We start from the raw sequence: 27,171 nt of genomic DNA, 5'->3' as shown, positions 1-27,171 counted from the left end.
TTTGTATTCGTAACAACATAAATTGATCTATAAATTTACGTAATCAACGTTGAGGATCAACGTCAAATTATCTGAAAATAAATTTTCATTTCCATAGACTTTCGCACGATTGAGAACGTGTAAGTGTGTGTGTGTGTGTATGTGTTTGTATATTCGTGTGCATGGATTTACTTTCGTATATCAGCGAACTCGATGGTAATGCAAATGTTCTGAATACAAAACAAGCCGATCTTTCACGATTATATACCTGAATAAAAATATCCTGCGTGGGTTTGTGTGTGTGTGTGTGTGTGTGTTATATATTTCGTTTATTGTATTTCTCAGAAGTCACTAAGCAGATACGATTTCATAAACATCGAGATTAATTGTAATCTTATATTATTGTCAGTCGGATTTAAAAAATTTATTTTTGCTTTGTTTCATGCGAGCGTATGCTTTTTATAAATTATTATTAAGTTTTTCAATTAGTTTTTTTTTCTTTTTTTTTTTTAACTCAATAAAGTATAATGATTTTTGATTAAATTTAAATAAGAATAATGATTTTTAAAGGTAGCCGATATTAATCATTCAAAATGAGAATTTTAATCAATCTTTTTATCAAACATTTATATAACAATCCAATGAAAGTATTGAAATATTGATAGAATATCAATTTATACAATACATAGATATTTGTATTTGGGAAACAATTTTAAAAAATATTCTTTTTCGTAATTTTGTTATTTTTTCATCGTAATAGTATGGTTTTCCGAATCATTTATTCATTTTAGAAACAGTTATTTCATTTGAAAATGGCCGGTAACATTGTTTTGTAACTCTTTTTCTATATTTATATATATATATATATATATATATGCATATATGTGTGTGTATACACCTAAATTCAATTGCCGAAGGACATTCGATCGGAGTAGGATTTTTATGAGACAAACAAAAGCTCGAGGGAAGCCTCGGGATCGAGGAAAGAGACGACTTTAGACCACTCCTATGTTTGAACAAACGGAGGTGTGGCATATTGGAACGTGCCGGTGTATATTAGAGAAAAGAGAAAATAAGTGTATTGTGTGTATATGTGTGTGCTCGAGGAATATAAATCTTTCATGGAGTTTAGATCTTAAATTCGAATTTATTGAGAAAAGCGAAAAAATACTATGATCGATAATCTAATCGCGTGTCTCATGAAATAAAGGATTCTTCCTTTGATCTATTTAATCGTATATAACAGCTTGTTCAAGTTCATTAAATTCCAGTTTTGTACTTTTATTGGTAAATCATTCGAACTTTTAGTTTATTCTTCTGTTCTTACGTCATTTTTTAATATCTTTTTTATTGATCAAAATTATAACGACTGTAATAAAATGTTGTGTATCAAGTTGATATATTGTAAAATGTTGTGTAAAATACGTGTGTATCAAGTAATATATATTTTTTAGTAACGTAATAAGAAAAAGTGGAAACAAGTTAAAAATGATATAAGTATTTGTCAAAGGATAAGGACATTGATGCATCGATAGACATACTTTTACCGTTCTCCTACTCAAATATATTTTCATTTCCAATCGACATCTCATTTTTCATCTAAATATATAAATAATCATTTAATAAATGACACAAAGAAACTAATTCGTACATGACTTATCTTCGTTTTTTACATTTCTTTTAAAGATATACAATGAGGAAATACTACGCGAGATAAGTTATTTAGGTTATCTTGGATACAGATTTTAATTTATCAAAATTAAATGCAAACAGTAAAATGATTAAAGGTTTTATGATATAATTTTATCATTATTATATTATTATAATAATAATGTTTTTCTATCCACAAATTGTGAATAAAGAATATAGAATGCAGTACCGATCTAAGGTAAAGTAGAACGTGATAGTATCGAATAATGTCGTCGATAAAAATGATCACAAATTCATTTTCTACCTTACCGACTATTGACTAAACAAACCCCTCGACTAATACGAACCGATAAATAGAGGTGTATTTTTAGTAGATGGTAGCATACATTCAGGCGCGCTCGAACTTTCCAAGCATCGACCAAATTTTTACCAATATATTGACATAACTAGATTGCAGCGAAACAATGTTTCTTCTTTATCTTTTTATTTTTTACTCTTACGACCTGCATACAGAATCTTTTTCCATTATAATTAGCCACATCTGCTTTCTTCCCTCAGTTTTATCCCGACGAAACAAAATCTCGTTTGGTTCGCGTTATCCTTTTTGTTTACTTTTGAAAATTTGCTAAAGTAGATGAAATCACAATGAAGATTTTACAAACTTTCTCTTTCTCTTTTTCTTCGGAAGTTAAACTTTGAATTAAAATCAAATGTATAAGATCGAAAATGAAAAGTAAGAACTATATATCCGCAATAATAATATTTGTCTAACTACGTAAAATTCGTTTAGAAACTCTTGTTAGAACTAACACGCGATACGTCACACTTTTCGGTTCAAATTCATTTGCCATAAATTTAACCCAAGCCAAGTTCGTCTAACCAAACCGATTTTAGTTCTGCTATTTTCGAGCCTGTACCCTTCTCTCCTCTCTCAGTTTTCCTGAAATGGCTCCCAGAGGTAACGTTCGTTCTTACACCATGTACATACTAACAATTTGCCGCAACTTTCCTTCGCGAATACAGCACTTAGTGAGAGAGTATCAAGTGTAAGCAAATTGGAGCGTAATTATCGTACTGAGACCAACCACTTTCGTTTGATGCTTCACCTTCTTACTTTGACAATAAGAATTTGAAAAGACAACGAATGAAAATTTTACTGGAAAACTTGAAACGAACAATTATATGGCTTTATAATTACGGTCCGATGTAAAGGAAACAAAAACAAAAACAAAACAAAAAAAAAGAAGAAAATTTTTAATAATACCACAATGTTTGAAGCATGGCTAAGCTATTCGTTTTGTATACAAATTGTATTTCTTCTTTGACAGAAATAAAGTTGAAAAGAATAGCTGTAACCATATTTTCTCCGAATGAGGAACGAAGCAATATCTTTGCAAAGTGAAACGCATTACTTGCTAGATATTTCAAGTATATATGTATATTTATTTATACAAAATGTGAACCCTCACCTTTCTCGAAGAAAACTATACTAAGCATTCATAGAACGTATACAGAAGATACCACACGCCATCTCCTTCTTTACACTCCTAAATTCAGTGAGAAATTTGAGGAACTCGGTAGCCAGAAATTCCATGCCTCTTCCTCGTACTCCCTCTAACCCTTTCCCATCCCTTCATCTATATATGTATTTGATGACGAACAGAAGGGGTTGAACTTAACCACAGAATAGCCAATAACATTTCGCTTAACAACCATCGAGTATACAATCGTAAAATCTATATGTATATGGTTATACAATACATAGAATGTACGTGCGTGTGTATTTAATATATAGTATGTACATATAAACATAATTTGGAGTACATCATTGAACTTTTGTGACTCATCAAGCAAACACAATACTTATCTCATTGTTTATTCTTGTTATATTATATTATCATTGTTTCTTCTTATCAAATTAGTTAATATATGCATTAATTCTCTTCTTTCATAATTTCAAGAGGATACACGAATATTCGTTCTCATTTAGGTTTTGTTATATGCACATTGTACACGTTTGTTTCTCCATCAAACAGAAATTTCATTACTATCGATTAATACTGCAATTATTCGATAACAGAATTTTGTAAAATTTTATTGTAATATTTTCATAATATTATTTATTATATCGGAATTAATCGATGCGAAAGATATTTAATCTACTTTACACACACACACACAGACATATTTCTAGATTTGTACAGATGTTTTCAAATTTTAATCATTCGAGTTGATTAACCTTTCATATGATTTAACTCTCATGGTCAGTAGTTTATTATCCATGCTTATATTAATTTTAATGAAACTTCACATTAAAAGTTGGATATTTTTAAATATCAAAAATTAAATTATTAGGTCGAGTAATAAGTAATTTCCGATGCGGTTATGTAGAATCTATTTTTTGTATTTACCTATTATAAGTCACCGAAACAAACGGATTTTCGATATCACTGTATAGATGAGAATTCAGTTAGTCTTCTGTCAACTTTTTTATGTAATCAATGTTACATTTTAACCGTTTTTCTAAACCACTGTAATGGATAGTAAAAAGCATATTCGACATGTAATGTTTTAGGAATTGAAACAAGGCAATAGCACTAAAGTGGCAACTGAAAAAATATACAGCGTATACGGTACAGTACTGATAACTGATAGGGCAGTCAAAAATTGGTTTGTAAAATTCCATTATGGAGATACGACCTTAAAAGACAAACCGAGTGTAGGACGTCTGTTCAACTTTGACGAACCTTTTAAAGGTAATATTGGAGCAAAATTCAATAGATACGTCCAACAGATACAAAGAGTGCAAAAAAAAAAAAAACTCCATGAAAAGTGTCCAGCACTTATTAGTGACAGAGACACCATTGTTTGTCTTATAAAAAAACGAAAATTATTTATGACTCGATCTAATATATACGAGGGTGGAAAAGTTTTGAGTGGATTTTTCTTTTTTTTCTTTGGTTTTAAATTATTTATACCGTGTGTCGACAAATAAAAGCAAATATGACAGAAAACAACAATTAATTTGTTTCCATGTTTAATCTCAAAATTTGTCAATCTATCGCACATACACCCATAACATATTACTTTTTAATTTACATTAGTCTTTTAGACTTTTCGTTAAAAGAAAAAAAAAAAAAGAAGAAAAAAAGAAAGATCTCATAGCGTGCGGATAAAATTTGTATTCCATAAAAATGTCTGGTACTTTTACATCGTACGATGGTATCGAGTCACCGTTAAAAGCTGACCGACATGATCCGTAATGGCTGTGTAGTGTGTCTATAATACATAAGCTTCGTGTCCATTTTTTTCTTCTTCTTCTTCTTCTTTTTCTTCTTCCCTTTTCCCTTTTTTGTTTTACCTTTCCTCCCCCTCCCCCTCCCCTCATCCGCCCCTTCCCCCTCCTATCCGTTAAAAAACATAACGAAAGTTATCTCTCCTAAGCGAGAATTAATCAAATTTTCAAGGAGAACTACGGTAAAAGGTTTTTATATGGAAACCATTTAGAGGTATCGTGGTTAAAACTCAACCAACAACTATCTTCGAACATCGAACCATCGTCTGTTATAGTCTCATTTTCTTTAATCCTTATTGCATTATAGGCAAACTTCATGGTAATGCAATTGTTCAAATAATTATCGATCTTTCTGTTTCGTAAAACTTGTTAACTCTTTTCAATAGGTATTAATTAATGTTTAATTTTTTTTATTATTATTCTTTTTATTTATTTATTTTTTTTTTTTGAAATGATTGTTATAATAAAAACAATATCGAAGTTTTATTCGTGATAGAACAAAATAACGCATATTGACACGATTGACTCCTCGTTGGTATGTCATCTTTTGTCTTATTTTTGTTTTTTTTTTCTATTTGTCTTTCTTTTTTGAATTAATTTGTAATTAAAACAAATTTTATTCTGTTTATTTTCTTTCACAAAATATGTTATTAAATACGTTGTACCGAATAATTTTTACATCGAGTTGAGCTATTATAATTTTAATACGATATCGCGTTATAACATAACGAAACATAAAAATAATTGCAAAATACAAATTTCCGTATTCAACGCGTTCGATCAATTTAAAGAAAATCTTATTCTCCCCTAATATATATATACATTTTAACCGTACACATAAAAAATTCATACCTGTCCATATTGTTCAATTCGATTTAGAAATTGTCAAGAAAATATCTCACGTGTTGTTTATGTCAAATAAAGAGAAGAAGAAGAAAGAGAGAACAAGAAAAAAAAAATGTCGGTAAAGTCCAAGGCAATTGGAGGAGATTCTTTCTTATTTATTTTTTTTTTTTCGTTTTTTCCTTACTTTTTATCCTTCTTCTTCTTCTTCCTTGTCTTCTTTTTTTTTTTCTTCTCTTATTATTGTTAACATTTCTCCGAGGTCGAACTCGACAAAATGAGAAAAAAAGAAAAGACAGAGATAGAGTGGGGTTGGGTTAGAGGGTGGTAGAAGAAGCTTCGCGTGCTGATGTGTGTATTGCGATGTGTGTGAGATATAGTGAGAGGAGGATGAGAGAAGAGGGACGAGGAAGGGGAAGGGTGTTTGGTGGGAAGAGAGGGACTGAAAGGGGGAAAGAAGAAAAGGTAGATTGGAGGAGGGTGGGTGGGAAAGATAGAAGCTGCGTGATGGTACTCGCGCGCAGGGGTTGTAAGCCAGCCCGCTTATAAAAGGGGAGAGGGGGTATCTGCTATTCGTCAGTCTCATATCGGATCAGGTGCGGTTAAGGTGTACAGGTGACATATCACTTTGGACTGCTTCTCTCTCTCTCTCTCTCTCTCTTTCTCTTTCTCTTTCTCTCACTCTTATTCTCTGTCTTTCTATTTGTCTATCTTTCTGTCTCTTTCTCTTACACCCACACGCATATCATCTTCTCACATTTGAGTCACATCAGGTAAGCTTAAACTGTTATCCATTTATTGTGGATTTTTATATCTTTTTTTCTTTTTTTTTTTTTTCTAACTAAATCTTTTGATCTCTATTGTCTTTATTTTATGTTCGTGTAATAGCGTATGTATATGATCTAGGATGTCTAGTCACGAATGGGATTTGAAAATGAAATAAAAGGTCAAAGTTTAAATTAATAAAAAGGCTACTCTTTGAAACGTGCTTTTTAAAGTTCTCGTTTAGATCTATACCGATATTTGAACATTATTTTTTTTTTTGTCTTCTTTTAATTTTCTTAATTCTTGGAATTCTTTTTTTTTTCTTTTTCTTTCGTTTTGGTAATGAATATTTTTTGTTTTCTTGCAGATATTAAGATGGTATTAATTAATTTATTTTATTTATATGTTAATAGTGTGTATAATCTATTCTTACGTTCGTACGTTAAGAAAAATTATTTAAATGATATCGTTTTACGAACTATAGAATTAGATAATGGAAATGATTATTTTGTGATAGCATTTCAATTGAAATTAGAACGATATCAGTTTATGCATATTTGTATATATATATAAATAATAGTCCTAGGAGTATATTGTTTGAAATTTATACAATTCGAAAGTCCTTGGGAGTAAACTTTACCGTACGAGCAACGGAACTTTCGTAAAAACGATCGATATATCTATTTCTATTTGGTTTTTGTTGCTTTATTTTTTGATTTCTTAAGACTAATATATACATATATCGAATGCATTGAATTATTTCATATGAATACATGATACGATAAAAATGGAACAATCAATCGAAGCTTCTTATAATTAACATTAATTATCCCTGGTGAATTTACTCATAAACAAGGGTATCGTATATGTCACATAAGTTTGTAAAATATCAAAGAACAAAATGTAAGATAATCATAACTTTGATGAAAATAATTTACACTTATGGTATATCCTGTATATAAATTATAGAAGAAAAAGAATACATATATACATATTATTATTAATACAATTAGAAATGATTTGAGAGTTTTGATTTAAATAATATTCGAAATAAATGTGAATATAAATAAAATATTAGGTCGAGTCATAAATAACTTTCGTTTTTTTATGAGACAAAGAATGGTGTTTCTGCGACTGATAAGTGCAAGACACCTTTCATGAAGTTCATTTTTGCACTCTTTGCAATTGTTCAACGTATCTATTGGATTTTGCTGCAATATTACCTTTAAAAGGTTCGTCAAAGTTGGAAAGACATCCTGCACTTGGTTCATCTTTTAAGATCGTATCTCCAGAACGGAATTTTACAAACCAATTTCTGACTGCTCTATCAGTTATCAATCCTGCACCGTATACGCTGTATATTTTTTCAGCTGCCACTTTAGTGCTATTGCCTTGTTTCAATTCCTAAAACATTACATGTCGAATATGCACTTTTTACTATCCAGTACAGTGGTTTAGAAAAACGGTTAAAATGTAACATTGACTACATAAAAAAGTTGACAGAAGACTAACTGAATTCTCATCTATACAGTGATATCGAAAATCCGTTTGTTTCGGTGACTTATAATAGGTAAATACGAAAAATAGACTCGACCTAATATAAACTTATTCAATAAATATTTGTCATTCGCGTGAGAAAAATCAAAAGAAAAGAAATCTATAAATAATAATAATAATAATAATAGAGATGATGATAACATTATTAATAAAAAGATCATATTAATGATCCATGATAGGGGAAGAAAGGAGTGTTAGTAAGGGTGAATATATAAATCATAAAATCGTATCATATCCTTGTAATAATAGGATGAGAAATTTGTCGTCTTCCTTCGTCTGTTTGCTCGGAGAATTGCTTTCCTTGTTTGTATTTACGGCTCTATGGTTTCTCCGAGTTCGAAACGAGTTCGAGTACGGTCCCACCAACGAGGAAAGGGATTAGTTTTTAACGTAATATTCACTCTTTCTCATTCTCTCTCCCTTTTTTTTTTTTTTTTGCTCTGGGAGGATTACCAAGAACAAATGAGACCCTCGTAAAGTTTACTATTCAAAGAAGTACAAAGAAGAAAGTTCAATCTCAGCCTGCTGATTTTATTATTTATACCAGTGTACATTTGCCAATCGGGATACGCGTTTTAATATTTAACATTACTTGAACAATGCCGAGATATAGAGTTTTTATTTTGAAATGAAAAAGAAAAAAAGAAAAAAGAGAAAAAAACAACAAAGGGGAAATAGAGAAAAATGAAATTTGATTTTATGTTATAAATATTGAAGTATCATCGTCGGCAAAATCTTTTAAACAAATTGTTTCATTTTTATTATCTCTCAAGGAGATAGAGAACGAAATTATTTGAAACACGAATTTTTGATAGTTAATCTTGTATATATAGTAGATTATTAGAATTTCTTGTTTTTTCTTTTTGATGTGAAAATTTCTGTAGAATCAGGATGATTTGAAAATTGTGAAACGGAAGAATTTGAAACCGATAAAACAAAAATAATTAATTAATTAATAAAATTTTATATATAATTTCATTCTATATATTAATTAATTAATTAATTAATTAATTAAATTTTATATAAAAAAAAAATTCAGTGTCACAATATGTTTGTCCACTAATCATTTCGAAACTACTCAACATATCTTAATGAAATTTATTTTATTTCACTTAGTGATTTTTTCCAACTTAGCACATTTTTTAAATTATTTTTTATTACTAATTTAAAGATTTTTGTTTAAGGGGTTATTTAGGTTCTGTAAAGATGGCGCTGTATTTCAATTCAATTTTTTCTATATATTCACATCTCGAAGCTTGGTTTTTTTTTTTGTTGAAGGTTTCATTTTTTTTAATAATTTTGCCGATTAATTGTAGGTGTAAGATAAAAAGGAAAATTTAAAAACGATTCTTAACACCGAAATTATATCGAGAGGAGACTCGAAAAACGTGGATCTTTCTTTGTAATGAAAATTGGCTTAACACTTATCATGACCTTTCAACAACGACCCCTTTTCCAGCTCCATTTAATTGCCTTTTCCCTTTCTTCTCTTATCTTTCATCTCTTTTATTTTTTTTTTTTTATATTATTTTTCTTCTTCCTTCTTCTTCTCTCCTTGTGTTTTTTTTTCTTTTACCAATTTTACAACTCAAATGAAGTGTCGGTTAACAAGAGATCGCTCCCATGTAATCGGGAATGTTAGCGCGAAATTTGTTAACTTTCTTTCCTGACACTTGTTTTTTCCTAGAAAACTTTTATATTAAAATAACACACATAGCAAAGGTCAATCTATTCTCTATTAAATTCCGACGAGTTATATTGTAGAAAATGTCAACTCACGAAAATTTCTTCAATTTTCTACACGCTTTAAAAGTACAAACTTCTTGAAATGCGAACTAATATTATTTCTTTTTTTATTTATTTATTTATTTATTTATTTATCAAACGAAAATATTTGTTTGATAATGAAAAATGTAGCAAAATAATTATGTACATTTACATGCATGATTAACAAATAATAATTATTTTCGTAGAGTGCATGATTGAAATATTTAAACAGTAACGAAAAATATACAATTATAAATAAAAAAAAAAAAATAAAAAGAAAAAAGAAAGAAAATAATGATACACCATTATCCAAATGTTATCTATAACTAAATAAATGTGAATAAATGTTTGTAGAAAAAATAAAATCGATCGAATGAAATCAATTTTGCTGTGTGTGTGTGTTTGATGTTTCAAAAAAAAAAAAAAAAAACATACAAATAAAAATATATTTAAACTAAACCCTTCTGTATTTCTATATAACGATGATACCAAAAAGTACATTTCTAGGGTTTTAAATTCAAATACAAACGGACAGAAAACACACGTAAACACACATGCATGAATATTTAAACGCGTAGAAGTGATGTTTATCACTGTTACCTTTCGAGACTCGTTATCTCGACATTTAATCTTGCAATTGGACGATAATATCGAACGATAACACGTTGCTAAACCAAACGAATGGACAAATAAAAGGGATGAACGTACAGATAGAAAGAAAAAGAATTAAAAAAAAAAGAAAGAGAAAAGAGACATTCTCTTTCTCATTCTTTCTCATTTACCTTTGACAAGAAAATTTTGAACAATCGAAACGTTTAATTTTTCAATAGTACCAAACCTGCTTCTACTGCTGCTGCTGCATACAATGCCACTTTTTTGCATATCCACGTATGTATGTATCCAGCTGACGATACATTTATTTTTTTAATCGATTATCTTCCTCCATCTTCTTTTTTTTCTCTCTCTCTCTCTCTCTCTCTCTCTCTGTCTTTCACTCTCTTTCCCTTTCCCTTTCAATTTTTTAATACGTTTATAATCTATCTTTTCTATTTCTTTCAATACCATCGTTGAAAATTATTACCATATGTAAAAATTAGCACTTTATTTATTACGTTATTTTATATTTTTATTTTTTTTTGTCTGCCCTTTTTCAAAATAAATTCATACAAAATCAATACAAAATGTAGAAATTCAACAATTTTTATTCGATTACTTATCTCCCTTTAACCCATTTCATTTTTTTTTTTTCAAATTAATTAAATCTTCTTAATGTATTCGGTTTTTATATTTATTTTTGTATATTCAACGATATTGTTTCAAGCTTACTGTGATTCGAATAATAAATGCATTTCCAAATAATATTTATTTAATATTTTTTAATACTTTGCAATTATTTATATATTCCTTACGTTATATTTCTTGTAATAATTAAATAATTAAATAAATAATTGAGAGAAAATGATGGAAAAATTCTCTGTTCATTCTATCTCGGATTTTTATTTTTATTTTTTTTTTTTTTTTTTTTTTAATTTTTGTCTCTCGGTATTCATTCGAATTTTTTTATAGATAAATAAAAAAAAAGAAAAATTTCTAACTGTCATAAGAGAGCTTATTATTCGTGTTAAGTGGAACAAATTGAAAACAGAGTTTGTTCGCGTGTTTGCAAATTGTTTGCGTGTTTTTAACTATCGTCGAATGGCTTAGTAAAAAAAAAAAAAAGAAAAAAAGAAAAGAGGGAGAAAGAGAGAGAGAGAGAGGATAAAAAAGAGAAGAACAAAAAAAGAATATAAATACGTACAAAAAAAAAAAAAAAAATAAAATAAAATAAAATAAAATTGCAGTTTTAAAACAAGCCAAACAACTTTTGCAAAGCTCGTACTGAACGGTATCAAGAGAAATGACACACGCACGTACACATATACACGACACATAGATTGGCTCGCTATTTTTATTTAACGATTTTACGCACGAACACGCTCGATCTACCTAAAACCTAATCGAGCTCAAACACCGTTCTACGAATATGCACGACTTTTAATATCGTAATCGGTCTTTTATGTTTGTTGTATTCAATGAACGAGAAAAATGAATAAAAAGAGAATGAAAGAGAAAGATTTATAATTTTTCAAAGCCAACTTTTTATAATGAAACTTATTGAATAGTATATATATATATATATATACCAATATTATTTTTTGCACATATGATTGATATCATATAAATATTTTATTTATTTGTATTATGTTGATTATGAATAAAAATAATTGTTTTGATATGAAAAATATAACTTTATTTTTAAAACCGTTGTAATGTATTTCATAATAATGTGAATATGTGAATAATCAATAATTCTCAATAATAATAATAATAATAATAATAATAATAATAGTGAAAAATGTTTCCACCTAATGATGAATAAGAAAATAATACAGAAATTTTCTAATTATAAGTCATAAATAAAAATATAAATTATATCACACAGATAAAATTTGATTAAAAATAACATAAGAGTATAGTATACGTTATACCATTCAGTATTACAATCGATTTTCATCGATTCAGTATATTCAATGAACAGTAAAAAGTATAATGAAAAAGAATGATCGATTTGTAAATCACACAACTCATGTGTAAAACAAATTTTGCTCTCCTACTTTCTATATGATACATTTTTGTTGTTGTTGTGTTGTTGTTGTTGTTGCTTCTTTTTCTGTTTTCTTTCTTACATTATAAACCTGATCGTAGACATATTATTTCCGGTGGTGATATTTTATGTTTTATTGTTTTTTTTTTTTCTTTTTTTTTTACTTTTTCCACGTAGGTAGACCACGTAGAAGCAAGCAGCAGTACGACCTCGTTTTTAACGACAAAAATAACGGAATATCATGAAAAAGATAGGAAAATCGATATCTAACTTCCCGTTTTCCTATTTCCCATTCTTTTGTATAGTTTCTACGATAATACGCTATAACCATCATAATGCGACATAACTTGCTTTACATATTTCATATATATACCCTTGAGTCTTGTCTTTTTTTTCTCTCATCTTTTTCTTCGTAGACACAGGTTTGTTCGTTCGTTTCTCTCCAAGAACAGAACATCATCACGTTTTAATAAGATTTTTTTTCTTTTTTTATTTCATTTTCTTTAATCTTTTTTCTTTTCCTTTATCTTCTTTCTTAAGATATTACATTAATGAGTTAATTATATCGGGAATGAGATAATCGCAAAATGATACTCCCATTCTCTCTCTCTCTCTCTCTCTTTCTTTCTCTTTCGTTCTATCTTTTTTCATCATAATTGTATAAAATATCAATGATTAACGTGTTACATCTGACAAATTAAAGAATCATAAATTACCTTAGAGAATATCTCATTTTAAACGTAACATCTGTTGGGAATTTGTTAAACATGCTCGATCGATAAGCGTATCTTTCGATTACTCGCGTAATACTATTCTCTTTCTTTATTTCTCTTTTCTTTAGTATTTTATTTTTTGTAATTAACAAGTCTCGAAATTTGTCGATACTTTATTAAAGATATTTCTCTCATTATTATATCTTATTAATTAAACTTACATTCTTTTATGATATCAATTGTTAAGAAACAAAAATGTAATAATAAAAAATATAATCATTTGAATTTTGACGAAAATTATTACGAACATCGTTTAAAAGCAAATGCGTTCAAATAATTAATTGTTGAATTTTCTAATAACAAAATAAGTTTGACATATCAATGTGAAACAGAAAAAAAGACAAAAAATGGTGGAAGGAGTATGTGTACTCAGGTTGGTAATTAAAAGTTAAATTTAAATAGCGTTGGAAAACGTCGTCTTATCACACAGCCGTCAGACCTTTAACCTTTTAGTTATACGAGAATATAATTAATGAATTTCAAATGATTCGAATATAACTGTCAGAGCTTATCACGAAGGTGCATACGAGTTGTATACCATATGTGTAAATATATATATATATATATATATATATATATATATATATATATATATATATTTGTATTCATATGTGTAGGTATTTTAATTCAAACGTATGTAAATTTGTGATAAAGAAGTAACGTTATCGTAAGAATAAAAAAAAATCTAAAAAGAAGTTAATATTAATCATGAACTTCAACGACACTTATTATAATTTCTATTTGATTTACATACATAGCTAAAATATACGTAAATACACTTAAAAGTGTATTAAATTGTAAATGAGATTCTCTCAAAAATGTATATACGAATAATATTATAGAATAATAACAATAATTATTATTATAAATTAAAAAATATATATAATAATTATTATATAATAAATTAATAATATAATTAATTATTAATATAATATTATATATATATATATATATATATATATATATATATATATATATATATATATATATATATTTATAATTATATATTAATACTAAATAAAATAAATAAAAATAATAATATAAAAATCATTATTATTATTATTATCTAGTATTAGAATAATTAACAAATAATAATAGTAACATTATTTTAATTATTATATTTGCCAATTAGTATGTTTTTTTTTAAATATTTTCGTATTCATATTAATAACAAAAGTTACATTGAGGATTATTCGCGATAATTAAATGATTGTAATTGATTATTAGCTATTATTATAATTATTAATATTATTACTATAATTTGAAACGAATTGACGAAATAAACGTCATTGTTTTTCTCATGATAAAGAGAAATGGCAAAAGATAGAAACAAAACAATGGTTTCTAATCTCGATTCAAATTTCAATAGATGAAAAGGAAGGAAGAGTGATTTTTCACTCTCACGTTAAGACGTAGAATCAATCATTCGGTTCTTGTTCTACGGATAAAGTCGATCTATCGTAATCTCCTTTCGATATCCTTCGTTAAAGGGAAAATAATGTTGAATTTTCTTTTTTTTATTTTTTTTTTTGCCAGCACTTTACTCGCATGAGCTTTTCGTTAAAGTACCGCAGAGCTTTCGCGTGGCTTTTAGAGTAATATTATTTTGAAAATTTTATATTTTTTTCTCTCGTTATTTTCTTCTTTTTTTTTTCTTTTTTTTTTTTTCTTTTATGCAAGCTGAGCTGAGCGAAAGCCAGAAGATAGAAAAAAATAGATTTTTCATCTTTCTCTCTCTCTCTCTCTCTCTCTTTCTTTCTTTCTTTCTTTCTCTTTCATCCTCTGCATATTCATAAACGTTTTTTACCCTTTGACCATCTATGTGTGTGTGTGTGTGTGTGTGTGTGTATGTACAATCGTTCGCTCGTGTATATGTGTATAGTAATATCGATAAGAGTGATCTTACGTAAGTTCGATATTGCATAAAAGAAAAAGTTCATTTATTAATGCATCATATTTTTTTGCAAAAGATTACAACGCAAGCTATTTCATTATTAAAGAAAATTAATTGATAAACTTTATTATTTTTATTATTATTATATAAATTTCAAAAGACAAAAGAATAACGAAGAGGAAGAAAGAGATTGTATATATATATGCATATATAAATCGTTGATAATGAAAGTTCAATTTAATAAGTATTAATAACGATCTTTTGAAAAAGCTTATAAAATAATAAAGCTCGACATTTCAAAGTATTAAATATGAAAAATATACGTCATAGAAACAATGGAATATTATTTTTCTTCATAGACGAATCCAATCGTAGTATTTTTATCGAGTATATTTTTCAAACGAATTGAATTAATGATTTTAATCAAAAATCAAAGATAAATGGAAGATTTAATTTTTTTTTCTCTTTTTTTTGTTTCTTTTTTTTCTTCTAGATTACACTGTCTATTTTCTTTTTCATTTATCTCAAATTTCGACATATTCGAAATAACTTTCTCATATCTATCCAATAAATATCTTTCTTTCTATCCATCTATCTATCTATCTATCAATATATATATATATCTTCTTTCTCGCTTTATCTGTTAGGTTAAAGAGAGACTCCTGAGAAAAGCTCTTTGTTCTCGAAAGATTTTGAGAATCTCCATGTCTTGTACGTGAAATAACTCGAGATGTCTAGTGAACCAGTACTAGAGGCAGAATACACACTTGGTGACCACAAGATGGATAGTTTCGAACAGAATACACGAGGGAATGTTGAAAAGAGATAGAAGCAATGTAATCCGATTTAATACAGCGATATATATATATATATATATAGATGCTATTGAAGCAGATCCTTTTGAAATTCACTTAAAATATTATCTTTGACGATAAAAAATAATCGAATATTAAGAGGATCCATCCTCAAAAACTCGTTTTAATATTATTTTCTTCATTGTTACTTTATTTTTGAGATATTTCGAAGGATTATCGATTTATCAAGTAGTACAAATCATAAAATTATCATACCAATCATCAGAAATTTTTCTTTGAAAATAATCAAATATTTTTTTTTCTGCAAGAGGAAGATTCTATCAACGAGTTTGTTTTTATATTATTATTTTTACTTGATTTTTTGTATGTAATGTTAAAATTCAGGAAACATCATCATATGGTTAGACAATTTGATTCGATAAAGATGATATACATACTTACAATTTTTTTTTAAATAAATACCTAAATCTCTGGCAGCTGTTTTATTGAAACTTGTTCGAGCATAGATAATTAATTTACATTTAGTCTAGTAAATTTACCCGATTTAGTCTCTCTCTAACAGTTTCAGTTTATTCGTCCGTGAGAAACTACCGGCGGTGTGCATTCCAAAATTGTCCAGTTGTGTAACGTTGTAACGCTGATACATGTTTCTATTCTCGATATTAGAAATTGCTTTCGTTAAATTAGCTTAAATCAACCGTTTGATTAATTGAAATTTTATCGTATGATTTATTATCGTGAAATCTTTTCAAATTGTGTTTAATTAATAATTCATAATTCATAATTTTTTTTTTTTTTTTTTTCATTTTTCTTATACCGTTCTAATTCGAACAATTAGAATTTCACATTTTATATTTGAATTTTCATTTCTAACTCTTTTCGAAAAATTCGTCGAGATATGCTCGAGTGCTTAGCGAAAGGAAAGAAGAAGAAGAACTTCATTTTAAAATTGGTAAAGGAGTTAAAGATCTGTAAGGAAGTAAAATTTTTTATTCCACAAGTATATTTTTTTTCCGTTGGAGAAGAATTTCAAACAAGATTTGACAACCGAAACGTGATAAGATTTTTAAATGGTAAAAAAACCACTTTGCAATATCCAGTTTTTGAAAGCATTTACGTTAGACCCATACGTTCCTTGAACTAGTTGCTTCTTATTCTAATATTTTATGTTCATATGGTGTATCCTCTTCAAGAAGAGCTTTTTTATACTACCAACTACATATATATATATATATATATATATATATATATATATATATATATATATATGCACTCCACGTATCAACTTATCTAAGTTCATACATACATAAATTTATGCATACACGTATGCATACTTTTATTTCTATGGGATTTTTTCCAAATATATGGACGAAACTTAAGGGATCGTTTCATTTAAAATAAAAAACGAAAATTCATGCAATCATAAACCCTTGATATAACCTTGTCTCTTCTGAATCATAGCTCTTCTTGTTTTTTTTTTTTTTTTTTTTTATTATTTTATTCTAAATGTGACCACTTGTGTTATCTCACAAATCTTATCACAGATCTTCTCTCGTTCTTTAAAAAAAAAAAAAAAAAACAAATATCAACTATTATTTAGAATTTTTCTACGTGAATAGTAACGCGAGATAAAAAGCTTACCCGTAAGATAAACGGCATATGCATTCGTACCTAAGCACTCAGTAAAGTTATACGAATTACTGAAAGACAAAAACACTTTATAATTCAGAAACAGGATCATATTGCGTATACGCGATATCCTTATTTTTTATCTTACTAAAATCATTCCTTTAAATTAGGCTCGCATATTTTAAAATATTCTTTACAAATGATATATACCTTAGTTGTATCTCTTTATTAACGTTTATATATATATAGCAACTAGAAATAATTTTAGATATAATAAACATTTAATATAACAACTTTGAATTACGTAAGAACTTAATTATTAATAGAATTAAACAAGCTTTTTTTTGTTCTCTCGTTAACTCGCTAAACTGTTTGACATAAACCGTTCAAGTTTCTCTTCGATAATCGATTTTCATTAAATTTATAGGTATATTAGAAAAAAAAGAAAAAAAAAATACAATTAATATAATACTATTTGTAAAATCGTAAGCTGATGATCATTCCAATTACAAGGTCCTCCTTCTCCTCCTTCTCCTCTTCCTCCTCCTCCTCCTCCTCCTCTTCCTACGTGTAAAATGTATTTTTACTTGCCGTTCAAATTCCGGATCACTGGGGTTGAAAGTGTTAACGAAGCGAAAACATTTCATTAAAATTCATAGCTATCGAAGTGAAGTTCGCCAGATTTCAAAACACGCAACGGCCTACTCTGTTCCTCCTACCCCTCCCTGTCTCCTACCATTCCATGTCTTTTTGTTGTTATCATCGTCCCTCTCGTCAGCGATAATTTCGATACGTTTTCCGATAAAAATTTGAAAATAGTATTATTTCTTCATGTTTTTTTTTTTTTAAATCTAAATATTCAAACCTCTCAATATTCACACAAAATAATTTCACGTTCGATATATATCGTATAATACAGTAATAATAATAATAATAATAATAATGAGTTTCAACTAACACTAGTTTTGATGCGTTATCGTAACTAACGCATTAGCTAAAGTTTAATGTGCGAATATAATAGTCGAAGAGAAAAAAAAGAAAAATTATAACAATGAGGAAGTTGTAACTCTATAACACATTTGAGAAAAAAGAGAATGAAGAAGAAGAAGAAGAAGAAAAAGGTGTTAGAAGTAAAAGTGGATCAAGGGGGTCGACTTACTTTACTTCTTTTCGTCTCTTCGTTTCACCTTCAAGAAAAATTCGCTTACAGAGTGACTCGAGTAGAACAATTACAAGGAAACTTTCTTCCTTCGGTTACTTTTTTCTTTACAATTTTTATTTTTTTTTTTTTTTTTTTTTTTTTTTAATCTTTAAAGTTCCATTGTTTCTGGCAACATAATGTACTTACATGTGTTAAGCAGAATAGGTGATATTAAAAAACTAGAGAGAGCGGTAGAAGTTTCAATCGATTAATGGCTTTTTCTTTTCTATTCTTTTTAACCGTGGAACGTGGCGCATCGATGGCTTTTTTTTTTTTTTTTTATTAAATTTCTATTAAGTAACGTTGAAATAGAGATAGGTATAAAAAATAAAATTGTTTTTTTTTTTTCGAAAAAAAAAAGTAGGAAAATTCAATCGATGTCATTTCAACGAAACACAAACGTCCGAACCAATTGAAATATCAAGTACTATCTCTGCCGTTTCAATCCTCTTCCCTTCTCGTCACCACTTTCATCACCAAACCTCTGGAATAGCTTTCCTACGATTGGACGTGACTCGAAATGTTTCGTTTCGCAAAATTGAAAATTTAGTTAATTGAATCGTATCTTGATTGCAAATTACAAATATAAAGAAATAGAAAAACATTTGGAATAATTCATTAGAAGAATTATGTAATCTTTATTTTTTTTTTTTTTTTTATATTAAAAAGATAGAAAGACATTAATTTGAGTCAAAAGTAAAATAAAAACGACAAATTTATAAAAAAAAAAAAAACGAAAAGAAAGAAATTAGATTAAGGACGATAAAAAATATTATTTTAATCGATTATCGTTTAAATATCACAAAAGTTTATCTATGCACCTAAATATCAACTATAATTTGACAAGACTGAGAGTGTAGTTAAGTTGAAAGGTCAAGGCTTTCTTATTGGATGAAAAATGTGCAAGCGCACGCGTGCTTCTTCTTCATCACTTCAAAAAATCTCGGGGAAGGGGAGAGGGTGTTTCGATGTTACGTAACAACACGCGAGAAGATAACTGATGAGAGAAAGAGAGAAAGAGCTCTAAATACACAAGTAAATTCTACACTGTAATAAAGGATTCTTGATTGATCCAAGAGAACAAGAAGTAAAAGTTTCCTTGGTATATAACGAAAACTATGCCAAAGGGAAATTCCAAAGAGGGAAAATTAGGATGGAAAGTTTTGCGTAATACCTAAATAACTACGTGCCGACCATTTTATGTTTTTTCCTATGCATTATAGAGTTTCAATCACGTCAAAGTCAAAAAGCTTTACTTCGGTGTAAGCTAACATCGATCATTTTCAAAATAATTTCTTAATACCATTAATATCAGCTAATGAATAATTCAATAATACGTATACTTGCTCCTTGCGATAGGCAACACTCTTAACAAGGGTGATGATAGTCATGAAGTTTACAATATTTTTTATTTTCTAATTTAAAATGAACAAAGTTTGAAGATAATGTTAGAAGAATATTATACAATTGTATTATTTTAATTACTCGTGTATTGTGTGCCCCTTTATAACAGGCAACCCTCCTAACAAGAGTGATAGTTGAGAAGTAATTTGTTTAATGTTTTTTATTTTTTTATTTAATTTTATATTTTTAATTAAAAACGAAATATTGGTTGAAGATAGCGTGAAAAGAATGTTACGATGTTATATTATTTTAATGAATTTTATTTTGGAAATGAAATTAAAATAAATAAGAATATTTTACACGCTTTATTAAAAACATTTTTGTTCACATTTTTCAAAAGAATTTTGTTATAAATGTATATATATATATATATATATATATATATTTTAAACAACATAAAATTAGCTTCTTCCTTTTAATGGACAGGTAGAGACGATAAAACAAGTAAGTTTCTTCATTTTCCTGCAAGCTTTCGAAACTTATAACTATGCCAAGTGTTCGCATTCACCCTGGCGAATATTAAAAACTTGAGAATTCATCCTGCGCGAACTTTTCATCTCAAGCGGTTTATTTTCTCACGATGATCGTTGTTTATTCGGTACGTTAATGCGCCTATTCAAATGAACAGATAAAAGTTAGGGTATAAAAATATAATTTAAAATTTATATATATAAAAAAAAAAAAAAAAAAGAACCTATTGTTCGTAGAATATTTAGCAGAGAGTGCAAAAGATAAACGATAATCGGTGCAAGCTTTGCGTTTTAACGAGCAAGAAATTTCTAACGTGATAATCTTTTAACGTCTAAACCATTTTATCCTTGACTGTGACTTCGTGCGTGTCTCTGTATGTGTGTGTATAAGTTTTTGCATGTGTTTGTGTTCACACCCTATCTCGACGTGACACGACCCTATAAAATCCATGAGTTTAATGCGAGGAAGGTGAAGGTGAACGTCGTTAAAACAAGAGATGATTTTAATTTTACAGATAACACCCATTTTCCCCTATGCAATTCGAATTTAACGAATAAATACAAAGATAAGAACGTCTTTCAAAAAAAAAAAAAAAAAAAAAACCAAAATAAGAAGAAAATTTATGTTAAATTGATTACAATTAACTTCTCATTTATTTTACCAATTCAATTTCGAAGATTTCTTCTGTAAATATTGTTCAAGTGGTAGAAGATAAATTAAAAACATTTAAATCGTCAATAGACTACTATCGATAATCAATAATCAATCTTTGATAAACGCCATCTAGATATCAATTAAGGGAACTAAAATTGTCCCTTGGCAATAGGCAAAACTACCGACACGAGTGATAATCCTGAATACAGTTGTAAAATTTCTATTTAATTAATTCTCTATTATTACAATTTGAATTATTGATCAGAGATAAAAGTTCACACATTTAGTGTTTTCATAATACTACAAAATAAAACTATTTTATTGAAACAAAACAATAAACAATACATACAATTATAATAATAACAAAAAAGAAAGAACAATATCACAGACTCAACTGATTTAAAGCACAAACGTCATTTAAATTGTTAAGTTTTACTCATATCTCTTCATCGTTTTTCTTTCTTCAGTAGCAGTTCTCTTTGGTTCAAGTTCATTCTGTTGAGTTTTTTTTGGGTCCCTACTGCTATAGTTTCGTTGAAAGCAATCAAAAGATTGGGGTGGCGAGTCACTTGACACAAAAAAAGATAGAGGAAAGAAGAAGAAGAAGAAGAAGAAGAAGAAGAAGAAAAAAGAGAGAAGGGTAGAAGGAAGAGAGATGGAAAGAGAGATTACCTCTCGTCTTTCCAAGAGAACAAAATATTTGAACTCGTAGGCGCAAATGAGCTGAAAAAACAAAGTAACTGGCTTTTTCTCGTTTTCTCTCTATATTTATCTCTCATTCCCATCCTACCGACCTGTCGTTCTTTTCATTCTTTTCACCTTTTTACAACCAAACCCAATACCTACCTACACCACTACCACACCTTCGACATAATTTTATCTTCTTTTTCGCTTTCAGTCTTCTGTTGTTCAACAGCAAATACAGTCGTAATTATTAACGTTGAAATGTTGAATCGTCGAGCGAACTAAAAGCTCGTTCATATAGTCTAAAAATACCTTTATTTCTTTCTCTCTCTCTCTCTGTCTCTCTTTCTTTCTTTTTCTCTCTCTTTTTCTCTTATGCATAAATGCGTCCACGTTTAAAGAAAAAGAAGGAAAAAAAGGTGGAGAAAAGAGGTTGGGGTGGAGGGAAATGATATAGTCACTCGATATCACCGACAGTAATGGCTCGGGGGTGTAAGTTTCTCTAGGAAGAAGAAAAATAAGAGAAACTAGACTTCGAATTCCTTGTAAATGTTCAAGAGAAAAAGAGAGAGAGAGAGAGAGAGAGAGAGAGATAAAGAGAAAGAAAATGAAAGGACGTAAACGATACAAAGAGAAAGACTAGCGTGAATCATTGCTGTCGTACTATAAGTGACACACGTGTATATCTCTCTTAAAACACACATTCGTATCAGTGCGTACGTGTGTTTTTGTCTATGTATATTACTGTGTGTGTATGTGTGTGTGTGTTATGTGTATGAATGTGTAAGCTTACGCTCGTAATTATTCCTTTCATCTTGTTCTTTCTTTTTTTCCCTTTCTCTTACGAATCGTATGTATTTTGACCACGATTTTTCGCGAGAATTCATATTGTGTAGCAACCAGAAAGAAAAACCAAAATAAAAGGACACAGCAGAAGATACTCGAGAATTGAAAAATACGAAACGGGAAGCAATTTGTGTCAGGCTTGATTTTTTCCCTTTTTTTTTTCTTTCTTTCTTTCTTTCTTTCTTTCTTCATTCTCTTTCTCTCTCTCTCTCTCTCTCATTTTTTGTCGTTGTTGTTGTGTTGCAGTTTTTTTTTTTATAGCTCGTTAAGACGAGTAATTAACGATCAGATTTATCTTTTAACGAAGTTCGAATTTGCGACTAAATCCTTTGCTTCCAATTCTTTGCTTTGATGAAACTTTTATTTTTTTTTTTTTTTGCCTTTATTTATCGAGAAAAAAAATAATTAAAAAAAAAAAAAACAGAGAAGAGTTATTCTATTGAATTTTATTATTAAAATAATTTTTCTCTTTAATTATCTTCATTTAAAAAAAAAAAAAATATATATATATATATATATATATATATTTCTTTTTGTATTTCATTCGAGGTCATATTTTTTATATGAACAGTTATTAATTATAAACGTTCATTTTAACGTTTATGAAAATTAATTTCATGTGTTGAATATATATTAATTAATTAAAATGATTGGTTTGTTTAGATATTCTAAAAGTAAACGAAACAGAGAACAGTCCGAAAGAAACAAAATCGAAGAAGGAGGCTTCGAAGGAAGATCAATCAGAAGATAAGAAAGAAGAAGAAAGAGAACAATTAGAAGAAAAAGAACAAGAGGACGTATCAGATAAGCATAAAATTGAAGCTGCTACAAGGATACAGGCAGCATTTCGCGGACATCACGCGAGAAAGAGTATGAAAGAGACTGATACCTCGAAACAACAAACGGGGACCAACGAAACAGAATCCGAGCCGACCAAGGAACAATTGCAGCAGGAATTTCGTTCCGACGATAAAGGTAAATTTTATATTTTTGAAGTGAAAACTTTTTTAGAATAAGGAGTGATCTGAAAAAAAAAAATGAAACACGGTCGGCCAGGAAACGGAGCTATGAAACGGCTGTTATACTAAATAATGAGAGAAAAAGAGACAAACATATAGGATTGAGCTTGCGGGAGAATGAGACGGAATATAGCTATACAGTTTTTCCCTATTCTCGGTCTCCTCTTTATGATCTGCTTCGTAATTATCGCTCCTGGTTAAATTTGTGTGTGTTTGTGTGCATCTCAATACTACGAAGAGTGGACAGATATTATTTCAAAATTCAAAATGTTTGAAGGTAGGAGCGATAAAAAGGTAGAAGAATAAACAAAGATAAGAACGGGGGTATGCGACACAAAAAATTAGGTACAAACGAACCAAGGGTCGAGATAAAGTAAGAAACCCTGACAATAATATATTGATCGAGAAACAGTTAATTCATTAACTAGTTTTTTTTTTTTTTTTATAAAGATTTATTACAAAAATATCGTAATGCAAAGTAACAAAATTGTATAATAATACAGTTTTTAAAAATAGCTATTTATTATTAAAAGGATAATATCGATAAACCGGAATAGAGAGATACTTTAATATCATGATTCTAAATGATGCGATCAAGAATTCTCAAAGCGTGCTTTTTCCCCAGCACATTCGCAATCGAAGAAAAGCATTCAACCCATCGTCGGACACGTAATAGTTATAGCAATGTATTTGAGAATTCGAATCACGAAAATTCGAAGAAATAAACGATGCTCTCCCTATTCCCATTTCTAATCTCGGATCAATTCTATCATCTAAAAGTAATCGATCATTCGTGTGATTAGTTTAAAAAGATGAGAATTATCACAAACATACATTTATATATATATATATATATATATATATTGGACTTATTTATAAATTAAATTCAAATTTCTCGATCGATTGTTAGAATAAATTGAAAATAATATGCGTTTTTCTCTTCTTCCACCAAATGAAATATCAATTAAAATTTTATTAAATAATTTATTAATTTCTTTTCTTTTTTTTTTTTTTTTAATGTTTATTAGAGCTCTGCAACGCAGCAACAAAAATACAAGCATCTTTCCGTGGCCACATGTCGAGAAAAGAGCAAGCCGCATCAGCTCTCGTCAAAACGGCGGGAGAAATTGTTGAAAATGCTGCTTCCAAAATGGAGAAGAAGGTAAGTTATATGTAAATATAATACAATAAAAAATATTTTAATAATCATTTTATTCTTTTACTTTTTCTTTTTTTTTTTAACTATATCAAAAACAATTAATACAAGTAATAATAAATATTTTTATGTTATATATATTTCATCTTTGTATATTATTGTATTATTATATATTACATAACATATACAGGGTTGTATTTGGTTTAATGGCACATCATACATCTGTTATGTGCATTTGTATAAAAGTTTGCCATTAGTTAGTGACATTAAATTATCAAAATTTATCACACATTGAATATAAATTGAATATATTTAAAAAAATCATTTGTAATATTTATACAGTTAATTTATTTGAAATATCTTTTTAAAAAACCAATCATTATATTATTATTACTTGTTATTATTGTCAATTATATAATCATTAATTTTCCTATTATCGTTTTTACGTGTACGATAAAATAAATATAGTCATTATAAAGTGACGTTATCAAAAGGTCTGATTTATAAAGGAGAAGAAGATCTTTATCGTCTCGGCAATTTAACGAAGACGCATGATATATTTCACGTTCTCTCACCACTGTGAAAACAGAAATTGCCATAGAAAATCTCGTATAGGAAGACTCTATGTCTTTCTCGTTCGATCGGTCGATAAAAGCTTTTTTCTATGCAATGATAGAGCGATATATATCCCCCCTTCCTCCCACGAAACGATAGCAGTTATTCTTCTCTTATCGAGAATTGTTCGTTTTCATGGATTCCATAACATACAGGGTGTCGTATAAATGTGTAACTATAAAAGGAATAAAGTTGACGTTTGATTTAAAAATCTCTTTTCAAAGTATACATTGACCATTCGAATTTAAATATCACATGAATAATAAATAATAATAATAATACTAATAATTATAATAAATGTTTCTATACTTTACGTATTTCATTTTGTCAGATTATTGTATTATAGAATGTTACGCAACAAACACAAATGTATGAAGGTATATCTATCGTAGGGGTATATGAACCAACATACGCGTGTGTATAATGGCTTGCCTATCATCAGGGTTACACCTGAATATATAAACCAACATACAAATGTGTATGAAGGTATACCTATATCAGGTTATTTGAGCCAACATAAAGTGTGTAATAAATGTTTGTCATTCGTGAGTAGCTCTTATTTGTTATAAATTGATTATTAATTGAAAATAGTTATTATTATTTGTCTATATATTAAAAATAAAATTTTGTAAAAAGATATATTATTTAAAAATCAATGAAATTTCAATAATTAATGTTTAATATGTAGGAGGACGCTTTTTATATGAGAAAAATGATTAACGAATTTATGTGCAAAATGGACCGTATCAGAGATGTTGTGAAAATGAAACAGTACAAAGAATTGCTAGTCTTTGATTAAATTTCCATTTGAATAATTTAAGAAACGAAAAATGTGAATAATGCTGAATCGAACAAATGGACCTATACGATCAAATTTTTCTCTCTTGTTTTTTTTTTTTTTTTTATTAAGGTAATTGCGATTTGAACGATAAAAGGAATTGGAATTAATTTTGAAAGAGAAAGAGACGATATAAAAAAAACAAAATGCTGTTACCATGCCAACACCGCGAATGGTACCAGCCAGCAAATATAATAATAGTGGATACGCGAACATACATTCTCACCCATCGAGAAAATACATTTGAAAAAGCTTGGAAAGTATCGGCCTCGTGTGAATTGAAGCGTGTTACTTGTCAGATAGGAAATATCAAGAAAAAGAAAAGTCTCTAGAGACATACACATGTACAGTTAGATCAGAAAAATATATTATTCTGAATTTAATACATTTCTAATATTGATATTATTTCAATATTCAAAGAATATGAAAAATTTGAAACGTCAAAGAAATATCGATAAAATTATGTTAATGCAATTAAAATTAAATTAATTCAATAATCTTCTAAGTATTACCAATTAAAAAACAAAAAAATATGAATATTTATTAAATATAATTACAAAGAGAATATACGAAAAAAAAAAAATAACTAAAGAAATAACCCCATAGTTATTATACTCATAAATTGTAGAATCTCGTTTCTATTTTAATTTAAATTATAATTATTTGGACATA

The 27,171-nt window shown here is 28.2% G+C and overlaps 1 protein-coding gene across 1 annotated transcript in view; it reads left to right on the top strand.

The window, feature by feature from the left end:
• Positions 1–27,171, top strand: part of igl (IQ calmodulin-binding domain containing protein igloo) — a 60,506-nt gene that overhangs the window by 10,123 nt on the left and 23,212 nt on the right. The window contains exons 3-4 of the mRNA XM_015335549.2: positions 23,535–23,846; positions 24,919–25,052. Of these exons, the coding sequence (XP_015191035.1) occupies positions 23,535–23,846; positions 24,919–25,052 (446 nt within the window). The remainder of the gene's footprint in view (positions 1–23,534; positions 23,847–24,918; positions 25,053–27,171) is intronic.

The sequence above is a fragment of the Polistes dominula genome, unplaced genomic scaffold, assembly GCF_049000335.1.
Source record: "Polistes dominula isolate Pdom_NZ unplaced genomic scaffold, Pdom_raw_medaka contig_373, whole genome shotgun sequence".
NCBI classification, from domain to species: domain Eukaryota; kingdom Metazoa; phylum Arthropoda; class Insecta; order Hymenoptera; family Vespidae; genus Polistes; species Polistes dominula.
This window is presented reverse-complemented; position numbering and strand designations above follow the sequence as displayed.